Raw genomic sequence first — 13730 nt, forward strand, 5'->3', positions numbered from 1 at the left:
TTCCTGCATTCCTGCCTCTCCGTGGGTATTTGGATCTTGCCTTCTGTGTCCTTTGGGAGTTGAGACCTAGGTCAACCCTCCTGCCTGGTGGGAAGCACTAGAGCCCTCCGCCTGCCCATATCAGCAGCCCGCAGCTCCGCCCTTGCCTGAGCAGTGTGGGGCTTCCATCTGCTCAGTAGGGAGGCCTCCTTGAGTTGGACAGTGCTGCATGTGTTGGAACGCAGGGGTCGGTGAAGGACGGTTGTGCGTTTTCCCTGCCACAGCAGACAGACCCCTTGCCATTTCTACCAGAAGTTCCATTACTGAATAATTCTGGTGGGAACTGTAAGCCTTCTTGCACGAGGTTCATTTTAGTCCTTAAACATTGGTCTTGCATACTGTTCTGAAAGCACTAGAATGACAGTTGACAGGAGTGGCCTTAAATTGGAAAAGCTCCTTTCCGAGGGTATAGAATGCTTTGTTAGGCAATCTCATTGAGTTTTAGAAGGCCACAGTGCTAGTGTTTGATATTCCAGATCACTTGTGGGGTGCGGGAGTCATGGCTGTCTGGTTTTGAGTTGAGGCTTGATTCCAGCACCTTCCACTCTTATTTGATTGGCTAGATCATGTGGCTTAATTAAGAAATCTGTGGTTGGTGGAACCGAAAGAAGCCATGGTGTGAAACCATACTATTGGATGCTTCTTAAGGTTGCTTGAATATTGTGGTGTTGCAGATGAAAAGTGTTAAGTGGAGTCCTTCCAGGAGTGGGCAGATCCAAAGGACACAGCAGGGCTGTCCTTCTATCAGCCTTGGTTTTGAACTCAGGTCCCTTGTGTAGTCGGGGTTGGTACTCCTCATGTACACATGTTTCTTTTGCTCCTAGGGGTTTTCACACCATGGCTTCTTTAACAGAATTGTATATAGACCCTAATAAATAATATAGACAAAGTAGCACTTTTTTGGCCAATGTAAGGGATAGGAGATGGGAACCCCACCTGCCCATATTGGAAGCTCTTGGGACATGAACTCTGAGGAAAGCTCTGGGATCTGTATCTCAGCCGATGTAGTAATTTGGAGAAAAACCTTACCACACTTCACTCTAAATGAGGATCATCTAACCCCATATTTGATACACCTTCTCCACATTTTCTGTCATTTTTGTTGTTGTGGTCTTATGGCCATGCCTCCAAAATTGGTTATACATCAGATTTCCTCTCGTATCTCACTTTAGTGTCATGGGTACTGAAGTAATGACCTGTTATTTATGATCTTTAGGCCCTTGCAAAATGTTAGTGCTAAGATTGTGCCCTTAGTATGTGGATGATGTAATTAGTAAAGAGGAAGATGATACCATCCTTAATCAAGACATACCCAGCTTGTCCCATCAACTTTGCCCTCAGGGCAGCTCTGCCCATGATGTAGTAAATACCCCATATATTTTTGGAACTGGTCTCCCAAATTCTCGGGTGATGGGTAACAGAGCCTATGTAGAACTAGGAATTAATTGGGCGTCAATATCCTCAGTGAGGAGAATAGGAGGTATTATTGTTAATTAATTAATTTGATTAAGATACGATTGAGAGTTCATTAAATTGATTCTAAAGACTTGGGTGATTTTGTGATTAAGAATTAGTATTCTTTCTTCCTGCCTTAGTGGAAACATGTTTTCATTTAAAACAATTGATTTAACAGACCCTTGTTATTTGTTACTCTTTGGCATGAAAGCCAGTTTTGCATCTGTGATCAGCATTCCAAATACTTGGCTTTTTAAAACTGTTTCGGCTAATGTTGCTCTCTGCTTTGACCTCATTAGTGATGGCATGGTGAGGCAGAGACAGTGGACATTTTTGTATGTGATCTATTTAGATGGCTCTAGCAGCTAAGGATGAACCTGTGTAGCAGGGGTAAGTCTTCCTGCCTCTGTGGGATATGGAATCTTTGTTTGAACTTAGGAACATAAGAATGCCTGAGATTTCCTGCAGCCCAGAGGAAGGGGTCATAGCACACTGAGGTGCTGCAGAGGTTTCTGGGGTTTTCCAACTTTGTATTAGAACTGACTTCTGGATGTTTCTGCTGGGAAAACAGCATATTTGTAAGGATCCACTGGGGCACTTAGGGATCTGAGTGTGATCCTTGCTCTCCTGTCCCCCACATCACTGATTCAGGTTGGCCTGAAGTCGGCTACTGACTGGCAGTAGACTCCCCTTCATATCTTATTCACAGATATTAACCTTAGGAGGGTTTTTTAGCAAGGGATGCTTAAGGAACAGAGTGCACTCCTGGCTTGGCAGTGTTGGGTTTGTAGATTCCAGGAACAGGACCCATTTTCAAAATATTATCACAACTGTTTCAATTAAGATAATCCTTGTTCCTTTCATGTTTTGATTTGATTTTTTTTTTTTAGAGATTTATTTATTTTAGAGGAGGGAGGGGCAGAGGGAGAGGGAAAGAGAGAATCTCAGACTCCCCGCTGAGCGTGGAGCTTGAGGTGGGGCTCGATCCCACGACCCTGAGACCGTGACCTGAGCCGAAATCAAGAGTTGGACACTTAACCAACTGAGCCACCCAGGCACCCCCTCACCTTTTGATTTTAAATGATATAGTTGCTGTGGAGAGGTGTTCCACCTAAGATCCCACGTGATCTGTTTGCTCATGTACCAGTTCGAGGATTTCTGCATGGGTGATATTTATCAACGTCCGCTTGGTACAAAAGGTCAACCCAGGGAGCTTTTGGTTTCATTCTTGTCCTGGGAGTGTTGTCCTAGCTATCATACCACTCTGGCAAGACATTTGGCAATTACTTGAAACATGGAATCCTAATGTTTTGGTAACCTTCGTTGATGATGGGTGCTTACGGGTAGCAATGAGCCACAATCATGGGGATGAGTTTTAGCTACTGCCAGTGATTGCAGATCCCACACTGCTTTGCTGAAGAGTATATACCTTCTGGTGCTCCGATTTGGGTTGGTGGCAAGTTGAAAATGACACTTTGCCATGCTAAGTGTCAAAATCCTGATAGCTGGCATCATTTTATCTGATGTCAAATTGTCTTAATCAATGCCTAGATAGTCTTTGAAGCTATCCACTGATTTCCTGTACGGTGATTGAACCTATCACCTCGCTGAGTCTCGTCGTATCCATGCCCTAATTTCTCACCGGCAAACCCACTTCTCTTTTCACTTTGAGTACTCCAAGTAGCTGAAGATGAACGTGTGTAGCAGGGCTATGAGTCACCGACCTTACTCTTACAACCTTGTTATACTGCCCTCTGGGCCTTCAGCTGAGCCCCACACAAACCTGACATGAATTTGTGAGAATTTAGACACCTTATCTACTGGGACTAGCAGTCATGCCCTTCCGCGTTAATTATCCCATTCCTCCTGTTTTCCCCACATCTCATGCCCCCATATATTTTCTCCATTTCAAAATAAAATCCAAACAAAAATATCAGAATAAGTAGATATTTTGTACGTTTCTTTGCGTGTGTTGCTGTTTTCAAGTCTGCCTTTCTAAAGTTCCTTCCTGGACTCCTCAGTTCTTGATTCCTGATCTGTTTGCAGATGACTTGTATCTTTTTTGCCTGGAAATATCCGATCCTAGGAACTAACATCTGTCACACACATTGTGGAGCTGCTGTTTTTAATCAAGAGCATCTATGACTTGTCATCAGTTTTGCCTTATTCTGAGTTTTTCGAGCATATGATGAAGCTCTTTCCCCTTTTCTGAGCAGGAATGGGATCAGGTAACCCAGAGGGCCTTCCCCACACCCACATTGTCCAAGAGATAGAGCTTGTCACCTGTCTGACCTTTCCTTATACCTTGAGTTGGTAGGAAGAACTCTGGGTTTTTGGTGAGGGTCAGAAGTTCTCACACCAGGATCTGGACAGACACAGACTGGGTCATTGCAAGGCAAGCCCTAGAGCTTTGGTGTATACCTGGCCTCTCTAGCAACTGAGATATCTTTGAGAACTCTGACATGGAGATGTAAGGGTTAACTCTGAGTCAGAGTGAGTGGTGTGCACCACTAGCAGCTGGGTATTTAGTTAGCACCTAGAAGAATGTTCCTTGGTGATCTGCTTCTGAGGACCTACCCTGTGGGCCTATCTTACTTTGCTTCCTCTACAGCTTGTCCCTTAGCCATTGTGTTGTCAACCTTTCTTCCTTTTCTCTTTGCCACAGTTGGGCGGTCCTGGCCTTATCTCATAACAGCGATTGGGTCATCATGACACTCTTTCCTTTTATTCCTTCTCCATGTTTCTTCTGACCCCTGAAAATCCATTTAGGAAAGGAAGAGAAACAAACAATGAATGAACGGTTTCTACTGCCCGTTTCCATCCATCTCATTTGCTTCTCCCCCCTAGTCCTTCAGTGAATGTAGTTTTAATAATTCCCACAATCCTTTTCCATTAGAACAATGGGTCTTAATCTACTGGAAAGTTCTTCTTCCTTATGTTAGTTTTATCCCCACCCATTCATCCCTGATAGGTACCAACAAATTGCGTGGGGGAGGTTGGGTTGGGTGGGTTTAGAGATAATGTGCAAGAATCATCTCAGCGTGAATGTCCCGGTATATGTAGAGGCCATCTGGAACTACGCCACATTTAAATAGTTGTTCAGTATCAGTAAAGGAGTATTTATGCTTTAAATTTAAATTGTTAAACATCGAGGCATTCCAAATGAAGGCCAACTATAAGCTGCCAACATTTAAATTTACCAATGACTTCCAGATGCCACGTTGCGCAGAGAGAAGGAAAGCAACCTTTCAACCAGTTCTTGGTATTTCTGTCTGCATGATTTGGACTGTTCTCAGAGTGGACATTGTTGTGTTTTGTGCATGAGGTAGGACAGGGCAAGAGGACAATTTCTCACTTAAATTCTTTAGCTCGTCCCATGGAACCTGTCAGCTTTCTATCATTGCAGCTTAATCTGTATGGAATTCCTAGTATCTGAGTTTGTGGCTTCTGCAGCCAATGGCATGAATTGGATGGGCTGTCTTAGAAAAGTGAAGCTCTGTGGACTTCTAAATTTTTAAATTTTTTTGAGAGAGAGATGGAGAGCAAGTGGGAGGAGGGGTGGCAGAGGGGGAGGGAGAAGAGAGTCTTAGGCAGGTTCCATACCCTGTGCGGAGCCTGACACAGGGCTCGATCTCACGCCCCTGAGGTCATGACCTGAGCTGAAACCAAGAGTCGGACGCTTAACCGACGGAGCCACCCAGGCGCCCTTGGGCTAATTTTTAATTTTTTTTTTTTTTTTTTTCATGAGAGACAGAGCGAGAGAGAAAGGCAGAGGGAGAAGCAGGCTCCCAAGGAGCAGGGAGCCCGATGCAGGACTCGATCCCAGGACCCTGAGATCATGACCTGAGCCGAAGGCAGATGCTTAACCATCTGAGCCACCCAGGCGCCCTAATTTTTAATTTTTAATTGGATAAGAACCATGTATAACTCCAAAAGTCATAAAAACAGAGGACTGGGTATTCAGTTTGTCCTTTTTCTGTGTCCCTGAAAGACTTCATTGGAGTCATTTTGGTGTTGCTGATCTGTGGCTACATGCTGTTTTTATTGGCATTTACCTGCTTTTGTTTGGAGTATAAAACAACCTTGAATAAAAATTTGGACGACAATTAAAAAATTTTTTTTAGCTTCAAGAATATCTATTTCTTCACTGTGGAAAACAGCTTCTAATGTAGGGTAGTAATTCTTGTTTTGGTTTGAAGGGTTTTCTCTATATTTTGTTCCAAATAAAGTAAATCTTGTGATAATTTGAAAATACTTTATTATTGGAAAAGCTATGTGGATTGATTTTCAAAAAGTATAATTTGTCCCAAGAGCATGTAATAACTGGAGCTAGGTTAGTGAAATAGTGACAAGTAAAAGAGCTCAATAGTCCCATAGTGAAAAAATTAGTGATTTTAATGAGTTCTGATATTTGGTTGAAAGTGAAACTTTTAAAAAAAACTTAAGGTTTGGAGTGCCTGGGTGGCTCAGTCATTAAGCGACTGCCTTCGGCTCAGGTCATGATCCCAGGGTCCTGGGATCGAGCCCTGCATTGGGCTCCCTGCTTGGCGAAGAGCCTGCTTCTCCCTCTCCCACTCCCCTTGCTTGTGTTCCCTCTCTCACTGTGTCTCTCTCTGTCAAATAAATAAAATCTTTAAAAAAAACAAAACAAAAAAACCCTTAAGGTTCTTGAGATGATTTTCTTAAATATTTTGTGGTCTTGTGTGAGCTTCTCAATCCCATTCTTTACGAGGAAAAATAAAAAGGTTTTCCAAACTCAAATAAACATCAGTCTTATTTAACTTTTAAATTTATGATATAAATAAAAGTTTTCTGTGATTCAAGACATTTATCAATACATTTGCTTTCTGAACATTCCAATTACGAGAGATTTTTATGTATAATTGGTGTCACCTTTGGGCTTCCATTTTCCATTCTCCTCCCTCTATTAAGGAAAGCTTTTTTCTCCCTCCTTAATTTGAAGATCTAATTGGCTTTTATGAAACGATTCATGAATCAGGCAGGATCTCATCTAGGAAGGAGAGGGGAGCTCCCAAGGACAGTTTCATAAAGGGAAGGGAAGTTTGTTCTTGTTCATGTGTTCCAATTTGGGTGATTATTCTCCCTTAATATTAGAAAGTCCTGGCTGTACTTATTTCCAGTGATAAAAATCTTATCCCTACACATTGTTTTGTTCCATTAGAGAAGCGTTCCCGGTCGTGACTCTTACTATTAAGAATTCTTTCGTTTGAGTCATTGATGATTGTTAAGTATTCTCCAACTTGAACATTTATTGAATTAATTGAGTTAAAATAACTAATTTGAAGTGACCACTGTTGTAGGCATGTGCTTGTGGTTAATCCGCTTTCTGAGTCCTTTAGTCCTTTTGAATTAATTTAGTTTATTACACGCTCACATATAATACGTGTTGCAGTATAATCCTAAAACTTCCGTATAATGAAGAGTTTGGTCACTTGCTCAGCCCCAAACAATTCTAATGCCGTACCAGCAGCTACTCCTCTACCTGCTCCCTGTCCCTCGGACCAGATGTTCAGAGAGCACGAAGAGATGGTGATCCGTTGACCAGTGTCCAAGAGCGGAGTCCATTTCCTGGTAGACCAGTAGGCCATCCAGCAGCCCCGTGTTCTGTTTTGTACTACTGGGGTGGCATTAAAGAATAGTTTACAGATGAATAGATTTTACTGCTGTGCTGATGAGCTCAAAGGTTTGAGCTGTGCCAGGAACTCTCTCCATTCCGGGGCACGCTAATCCGGTCCAGGATTGAGAATTAGATACCGGTCCCGTGCTGGGACTTCAGTCAGGCCTCCAGTCCATGCAGTAGCATGCATCCTTTCTGTAGCTGCTGCAGTATGTGTAGAAGTTGTCCTCAAGAGTCAGTTATTGATGATAACGATCGAGGTTTTGGCTGTAATATGCTTTCCATAGTTGAAATACAAGCATTTGTGCAAATGGAAATTTAGAAAATCGTATAACCTGTTTGGGGAAACAAATTAGGAAAGAGGACATCTTTTATAATAGTGTCCTGTGAGTGTGAGTTAGTGTATTTATACTTGCCCATATAGCTGTACAAGTGAAAATAGAAAAAAAATTTTTTTAAACCTTTTAATAGTGAGAATTCTTTGGTTGGTGGAAATTTTCCCCAGCGTATCATTTCCTCTTTCTTCCCCATTTGTCTCTAGTTACCAGCTCTCTGTCTTTTAAATGTAGATATATGAGGTTGTTAAGTTTTTATTAAAAAATTGCCTTCCCAAACTAGTATTTTCACAGCTATCCTTTTAGTGTTATTGTTTTAAAAACAGGAATAAATGTAATTAAAATGTTTACCAAAATTATCGATGTCATGGTTTTGAACTAATAACAAATTACATCTCTGGGCTATTTTGACTTTTTAAAAATACACTTTTTGAGCAAACATTATCCTGATGTTGATTTAAAATAAAGCTCATTAATCTCCAAACTATGAAAATATAGAAATGAGAGAAAGGAGGCAATTTTTCTTAATTTTAGAAGTATCAGTCTTATTTTGTCGTTATTTTTTGTTCTTCTTATGTATTTACCATTTCTTGTTTATCTGGGTAGTGATTTTCAGTGTAAAAGTCTTAAATAAATCAGTGTATACAAAGACGGATGCTAGTCAGTAAATTTTATTTGAAATTTATTGAAGTGCTGTAGCTAGCAGGCTATAAATTTTAAATAGCAAAATTAAATGTGTTTGTATTTGGAATATATGGAATTCCTCATTTAGTGGGGAGAGAGGAAAATGCACGAACCTGCTTCTATTCCTTCTGCAACTGCTTATCGTCATGTTACGTGGAATACATCTTTTGTATCTCTCTGTGCCTCTGGTTTCTCTTCTGTAAAATGGGCTCCAGAATTTAATTGTCTGCCTTCATCCCTTTCAAGAACATTGAGAACAGATACCTTGCAGTCTTTGGAAGACAAAATGCCACCTTGTGTAGTTTTTGATATACTAACGTGCCTTGTAAGTATGTACTATGGGTTGTACAGAGTGGTGCGCTGTGACATTGTGGACTTTTTTTATGAGAAAAAAGTTGTTTGCATGCCTCGATGTGAAACTATAACTTCGTTATTCATGTTTTACGTTTTCTGAACTGGATTCTTTCCTATGTCTCTCTCGTGCAGCGGGAACTGTCCCTCTGAACGTCTCCTGTATACCCTGCTGTTCCCGGGTGGGCAGTGGGCGGTGGGGGTACTGGTTTTTCGCGGCAGTCTTTGAGAAGTGTGCAGAGAAATTGTACAGGTGGGTTAGGGCTATCCCGCAGGTCTGCCGTGTACAAAGAAGAGGGCCTCTTCAGTGTAGGAGCAGGCAAAGAGCCCTCCCTCATCTGTAGGTTTTCTTCCACATGTTCCTACTGCCCTCCATTCTGACCCATGGGGTGGAGAGTCAGGTAGAACTTTTTGTTCTCAGCGTACAGAAAACGCGGTGAAGGGGGGGAAATTGCAGCACAGGATTTGGGAGGCCGGGCACGCTGTCTGTATGCTGCACCTCCGTGATTCCCATTGTGACCTGTTCTGGATCATTTTCCATCTCTAACGAATGAGGATGCTGGGGGTAAGGTTGCCAGGGAGCGAGGAGGGCTGCTCTTGCATTGAATACCTAGATTCTATACAGTAAAGCTATCTGTGAAGCTGACTATGCACATGAAAACTGTTTAAAGTAAAGCTCCTGACGCTTTTCTTTATATTTGCATGTGAGGGTTAATTTTCACTGCTTAGGAACTTTGTTACATAACTTCCAACGTCATCTGTGGATGCTTGTGGTTAAAAAGCCCTGTGTCCTTTAAAGAATTCCTAAGTGCTATTTTGTTTAAAAAAAAAAAAAAAAAATCCTAAGTGCTATTTTGTTTTTCTGTGATAAAAATTGTTCTTGTAAAGTCTAAGGAAGATGATAATTTTTATGTCTGGTTAGTATTTATGACGTTTGCTTAGAAATTTTTAGTCTTGTCGTGGTAGTGGTTTTTCTCAGGTTTCTAAAGTTGTTTTATGTTTTTGTGACATCTTTTGTCATTCTTTTCCAGAGAATTCGGTCAACAGTGGATGAAAAAGAACAAAAACAACTTCTTATGGATTTGGATGTAGTAATGCGGAGTAGTGATTGCCCATACATTGTTCAGTTTTATGGTGCACTCTTCAGAGAGGTAGGAATAAACAATTTGGGGTTTTAGCTGACGAATAAATACCTCATTGGAATAAATAAGAGGATGGCAGGCTTAGATTCTGATCTTCAGCTAATTGTCATACATGAGCAATAAGCTGATTTCTCAATATTTTAGTATATAGGCTGTGAAAATCTACACATTCATTTCTGGCACTCATTGCTCCTTAGTTAAGGGGTGAATCTCATACTTTTCAAATATATATTTATGGCTGTCATTTGTGAATCCCCCATCTCCTTTCTTCACTTGTAGTTTCTGTTCTTTAAGACCCCGACAGATCAGCTGACTTCTGAATGTTAACGCTTTGCCGTAGGTTGAGCTCTCTCTCTCTCGGCTTTGAACTCCCTCAGTGTTGCCCCCACCCCCCTTTTAAAAACTTTTATTTATTTGTATCATCAGCTGTATCTGCATTTAAGGTAAGCATTTACTCGCCCTCAGTACAGCCCATGAGGAACTTCACAAGTACGGTAGACATTCTCTTAGCTAATCTTGTTATCCAGATCTATCCAGTAGAGACTGCATGGTCTCGGCATCATGTGTCTCCTTTTGGCCTCTGGTTATTCTGTGTGCTGGCTTAGCTCATCACTTCTGCCTCCAGCTGTCAAACCCACATCCTCATTTCCCATTATCCCACTGCCTGAAGCAGGGAAGGGAGTTAGGGCGGCGGGTAGAGCTGGAGCTGGGCCTGAACGAGACACTTTATGGTGTCAGGACAGTCCTCACACATTTGTGATACTTAGGTGAGGAGGACTTCAGCTGGATGAACCCCAAAGCGCTTTTAATACTCTTTACAAAATACCATTCTCACTCTGAAAATGTCAGGATTGTGCTGGTGGGGTCCTTATGAGCTAGTGAGAACCCCCCCTCCCTTCTTTCTGGGACAGGATCACAAAGTATATATGTAGCTTTGGGGGTTTTGTTGTAGTTACTAACTTAAAAAATACTGGGTTGTAAGACAGGACTGACTGTCACACTGACTAGAAATACATGAAGTCTTGTCATTGGAGACGACCTTTGAGGTTAGTCAATTAATTCCCCCGCTCAGTCCCTACGTTTTTATTTATTTGTTTTTCTGTGCTCCTAATAGGTAGCGCTAGTAGGTGGAAGCGTCCATTGCTTTGCTGAGTCACTAATTAATCACTGTTAATTCTAGACTCCTGTAGTTTCTTTCTACTTCTGTCCTGGTACTTTTTATGACTCAAATCATCGTTTTTGTGCCCAGATACATCGGTAGTACCTTGCGACAGTACGCAGTCATGTGTTCAGGGCCATACCTGTATTCTGGACTGTGCTGTTTGTAAGATCACAGATCTGGAACTTTCTTCATGTTACACAAGAGTCTCCCTTCTTCCCCCAAACCATGAATTTAGTCTTTTTTTTTTTTTTTTTAAGATTTTATTTATTTGACAGAGAGAGACACAGCCAGAGAGGGAACACAAGCAGGGGGAGTGGGAGAAGGAGAAGCAGGCTTCCCGCGGAGCAGGGAGCCCAACGCGGGGCTCGATCCCAGGACCCTGGGATCATGACCTGAGCCGAAGGCAGACGCCCAATGACTGAGCCACCCAGGCGCCCCGAATTTAGTCTTTATAATCACTAAATCCTCTGGCCGTGTTACTCTTCAGATCTTCTGCAGAGCAGGGGATTGGGCTAGAGTTTCTCTCCTAACTGGATTCCACAGTCACCTTTTCCAGTGCTCTGGTCCCTGCCCCTCGAGGCTCCTACTGGCTCTATCTAACTGTATTTCACTTCCATAGAGCTCGGGGACGCCAACCTAGTTCTCATGTTCATTGTTTAATCACCCCTTTAAGCAGCATTTAGGTGTATAACCCCAGCCTACACAGGGTAGAAGTCTGATTTTATGAAAAGAAGGCAGAGTAAGTGATACCCAGGATTGCAGAGTATTGGAAACAACACAGAAAGCTTGGAATACTATCTGAACAGTGTCCTCATTGTTTCTTAGGAGAAGCTGGGTAAAATTCAGTGTTAATATCTCAGGGGGGTTGAAGGGAGTTGAGATATGCAGCCGTAAGCACAAACATCTGTTGAATGTTCTATAGTTTTCATGCATATTCTCTTTGTAACAGTCTCAGGATGTTTGGGGGCATTATCCCCTTCTCCAGAGAGGAGGCCGAGGTTTGATGGGAGTCACATAGCCATTACGTGGCAGAGATGGGACTTTGGGGACAAAAATCTCACTGTTCTTTCTGTTATAGAACAAGTGGTCCAGGGATGAGGAACTTTCAGCTTCATTAAAAAAAAAAATCTACTTTTTAACATTGCTGCAGTTTTTGAGTATGATCAGATGAAGGCTGAGGAACTGTACAGTTAAGCTGTATAAAGTCACAAAATGCCCAGAGAGGCTGAACATGAACTCCCCCTCCCCCAACCCACCCCAAGAAGTAATAGGTACTTTCTGAATTAAAAAAATGAAGTTTAGGGGCACCTGGGTGGCTCAGTTTAGCGTCTGTCTTCAGCTCAGGTCATGATCCCAGGGTCCTGGGACCGAGCCCCACATCGGGCTCCCTGCTCCGAGGGAAGCCTGCTTCTCCCTCTCCCGCTCCCCCTGCTTGTGTTCCCTCTCTCGCTGTCTCTCTCTCTGTCAAATAAATAAATAAAATCTTTAAAAAAAAAATGAAGTTTAGAAGCAAAAAGTTCACCTTTAAAGAATGCATAGGCAGAGTGTGTTTCCTATGGTTACAAGGGTTAAAATGTTAAACAGATTTAATAAGCGTTTAGAGAAACATTTTTCTTTTGAGTTTGATCACTTTTAAAAGGATCTTTTGGGTGACATGACCTTCAGTTCTAATAATAGACCCACCGTTCTGGGTTTATGAAAGGAAAGAGTAGAAGTGAACATATGCAGTCTGGACTTCTTACCTAACCACTGCTGTAAGACAAATGGCCTTTAATTCCCGTCACTGTGAGGAACCCTCCAGAACATTTCATTTTATAATTTGTATGCCCATAAGACATCAGTTCGTGGTCTGGTTCAGTCAGCCATCAATCAAGGAGCTTGTGAGATGTTAGTTTTCTTCTTCTGGCAGCTTCTCTGTAGAGATTAATCTTGCTGTTGGGTAATAATTGAGCCTCTGCAGGTCCCATAGCTTTGCTCAGAGCAGTGACTGAATATTTAATACTGAAGCTGGAAACTTATTTTTTTGCCATTGTCTCCAACCCTTTATACTTCTTTCTGAATGGAACTGAACTCAGATAAAAAGCCCAAAGTACAACTTGGATTTGATGTAGAAGAATTCTATGACACCTAATTGCACAGATTTCTAAACTCCTTTTCAGACCTTGTAGACAGGAAAACAAAGAGCTTGACAGTATTGAATAATAAACATGACTTCTAGCCTATAGCTTGCATCAAGGTCCTCACCTTCCGTTTATCTTATCGACGCTGAAACCTAGAATCACATGAAAAATGTCCTTTAATATATACATTTTCAGAACTTAAAAGCATGGAAGCCCTTACTTCAAGTATCTTTTGAGGTTGGAGAAATTCTAGTGAGGGAAATACTATTCTGAGTAACTTGTGATTATAGAAGGTCATTGGATTATATAAAAGGCATTGATGGGCGCCTGGGTGGCTCAGTTGGTTAAGTGACTGCCTTCGGCTCAGGTCATGATCCTGGACTCCCAGGATCGAGTCCCGCATCGGGCTCCCTGCTCGGCAGGGAGTCTGTTTCTCCCTCTGACCCTCCCCCCTCTCCTGCTCTCTCTCTCTCTCATTCTCTCTCTCAAATAAATAAAATCTTAAAAAAAAAAAAAGGCATTGATATTAGCTGAATTTAATGTCCTCCTCCCTTTCTATCCCTTCTACTGCTCATGTTCTTTCCTTTCCTTCCCCCTTGCACAGCCTTATGGAGGTAAAATCAACAGATGATAAAATGCACATATTTAAAGGGAACAGTTTCATATGTGTGAACAAGTGTTTGCACATGTGGAATTATCACCGTAATCAAGATGGTGCACATTTCCATCACCCACACGTTTCCTTGTGCCTGTGGGTCATACACACTTCCCTTCTGCTGCTAGACATGAATGTACGTTTTCTAG

General features: G+C 41.9%; 1 protein-coding gene across 3 annotated transcripts in view; it reads left to right on the forward strand.

Moving 5' to 3' along the window:
* The window catches only part of MAP2K4 (mitogen-activated protein kinase kinase 4), a 136256-nt gene that overhangs the window by 71716 nt on the left and 50810 nt on the right, over positions 1-13730 (forward strand). For 2 of the 3 annotated variants that reach the window (XM_045889831.3, XM_045889830.3), the window contains exon 4: positions 9534-9653. The exons of the other annotated variant lie outside the window; for it this stretch is intronic. In XM_045889831.3, coding sequence (XP_045745787.1) covers positions 9534-9653 — 120 coding nt within the window. The remainder of the gene's footprint in view (positions 1-9533; positions 9654-13730) is intronic. 3 annotated transcript variants of the gene reach the window in all.

This window comes from Mirounga angustirostris, unplaced genomic scaffold (assembly GCF_029215605.1).
Source record: "Mirounga angustirostris isolate CCGP_5_RB_7025 unplaced genomic scaffold, mMirAng1.0.hap1 SCAF_17, whole genome shotgun sequence".
Classification (NCBI taxonomy): Eukaryota; Metazoa; Chordata; class Mammalia; order Carnivora; family Phocidae; genus Mirounga; species Mirounga angustirostris.